Below are 1,613 nucleotides of genomic sequence, written 5' to 3'. Positions count from 1 at the left end.
CCAAGACCTAGAGGAAGGAATGCACGGTCTTTACCATTGCGCTAGATGCATGTTGAATTGACATGTCTTTGGAGTCGTTATAGTATTATATTCTCTATGTGGATGACCTACAGGTTGACCTATATTGGATATTTCCCCTTCAAGTGGAAACAAATCTATGCCCGTTAGACTAGCGGCGGCGGTGGCAGAGGAGGATCCCCAGTGTGCTATGGTGGCTCCAGCATCCTTTTAGAGGCTAGGAGGCAGGGCTTGCCCGCAGGTCTCCTTTCTCGCGTTTTTCTGTTTGCTTCACTATTTTGGTCCTTGCTTGAACATGAGGTATATAAGAAACATTCTAGCATTGGAGACCTGGTTAGGCCAATGATATGATGATGAAAAGAACTAGGAGGTGGCACTGGTTGGTTTTTTGCTGATGTCTTGGTTTTTTGCATATGTTCAGTTTTGTTACTGTAAATGTCTCCCATGGAAGAAGCTTTGAGCTCGTGTACTGATTGTAAGTGTGATGGATAGACTTGATTTAGTTGGAATTGTAATGGTTAGATCTCCATTAACTGCTACTCTTGTTTGAGTTATATATATCTATGTGGTGCTACTCTAAATTTGTTTGAGGTCATACAATGAAAATTGTTAATGGTTGTTAAAGTTGCACTTTGGTATGAGTTGTGGACTTCACTGTTGGATCTTTATTGGATTATTTTCCTCTTCAGTGATCTCATTACTGAGCAAGCTCTCATCCTACTGCACATAGATGAAATGGAGGAGGCCCCCAACAAGAGGAACGCACTGGACAGCCTCACGGATGATGCCATTGTTGAGATCCTCCACCGCCTCCCTGCCCGCTCCTTGTTCTGCTGCAAATGTGTCTATCGCTCCTGGAACCGCCTCATCAAGGACTACCATAACCATAAGGTGCTGCCCCAGAATGTGGCAGGCTTCTTCTATGACACCGACCAAGGCTATCGATGCTACACCAGAGTCACCGGTGAACACCCCTCCTTATCCTTCTTGCCCTTCACCTTGGCCAATATAGCCGTCTTAGATATCTACAATGGCCTCATCCTATGCTAATGTTGCAATCCGACAACCAAGGAGTTCAAGAAAATGCTGCGTAGCATCCATTCTATTGGTGAGGCTCGATTGGGGTTCGATCGGAAAACCTCCTTGCACTTTCATGTGATTGAATATATAGAAGAGGAGTAGTTTGATCGGTGCAGGGGTGTGGACATCTACTCATCTAAAACTACAGCATGGAGCTATAAGGAATCTAAATGGGGCAGGAATACTTCTGTGACAATTGAGAAATTAGATAGGAGATCATTAGAAAATGTGTATCTTAATGGTTGTCTGCACATTATGGGGTACTCATGGGGCTGTCAGATACTTGCTATCGATATGGAGTTAGAGACATGGAGGAAAATTCCTTGCCCACATGGTTCTACAGGTTCCATCCATCAAGTTCAGGGTCAATTGTGTAATGTACTGTTTGTGGTCACGATATGCCCAAGCTTAACATCTGGATCCTTGAAGACTATGGTACTAATAAATGGACATTGAAGCATACTGTCAGCACTCTAGATGTGTTTGCGAAGACTAACATTGAATTTGGTTACTAG

General features: G+C 43.6%; 1 protein-coding gene across 1 annotated transcript; it reads left to right on the top strand.

Annotated features, from left to right (window-relative positions):
- Positions 1-753: 753 nt before the first annotated feature.
- On the top strand, positions 754-1,068 carry LOC136543833 (uncharacterized). The gene has a single exon (XM_066536174.1). It carries the CDS (start codon positions 754-756, stop codon positions 1,066-1,068), a length of 315 nt encoding a protein of 104 aa, XP_066392271.1.
- The last annotated feature ends 545 nt before the right edge of the window (positions 1,069-1,613 follow it).

Source organism: Miscanthus floridulus, chromosome 3 (genome assembly GCF_019320115.1).
Source record: "Miscanthus floridulus cultivar M001 chromosome 3, ASM1932011v1, whole genome shotgun sequence".
Taxonomy (NCBI): Eukaryota; Viridiplantae; Streptophyta; class Magnoliopsida; order Poales; family Poaceae; genus Miscanthus; species Miscanthus floridulus.
Note: the sequence above shows the minus strand (reverse complement) of the source record. Positions and strands in the feature narration are given on the sequence as shown.

Excerpts from the sequence above, each read along its gene's own strand:
- LOC136543833 (XM_066536174.1), top strand. The coding sequence starts at position 754 with ATGGAGGAGGCCCCCAACAAGAGGAACGCACTGGACAGCCTCACGGAT.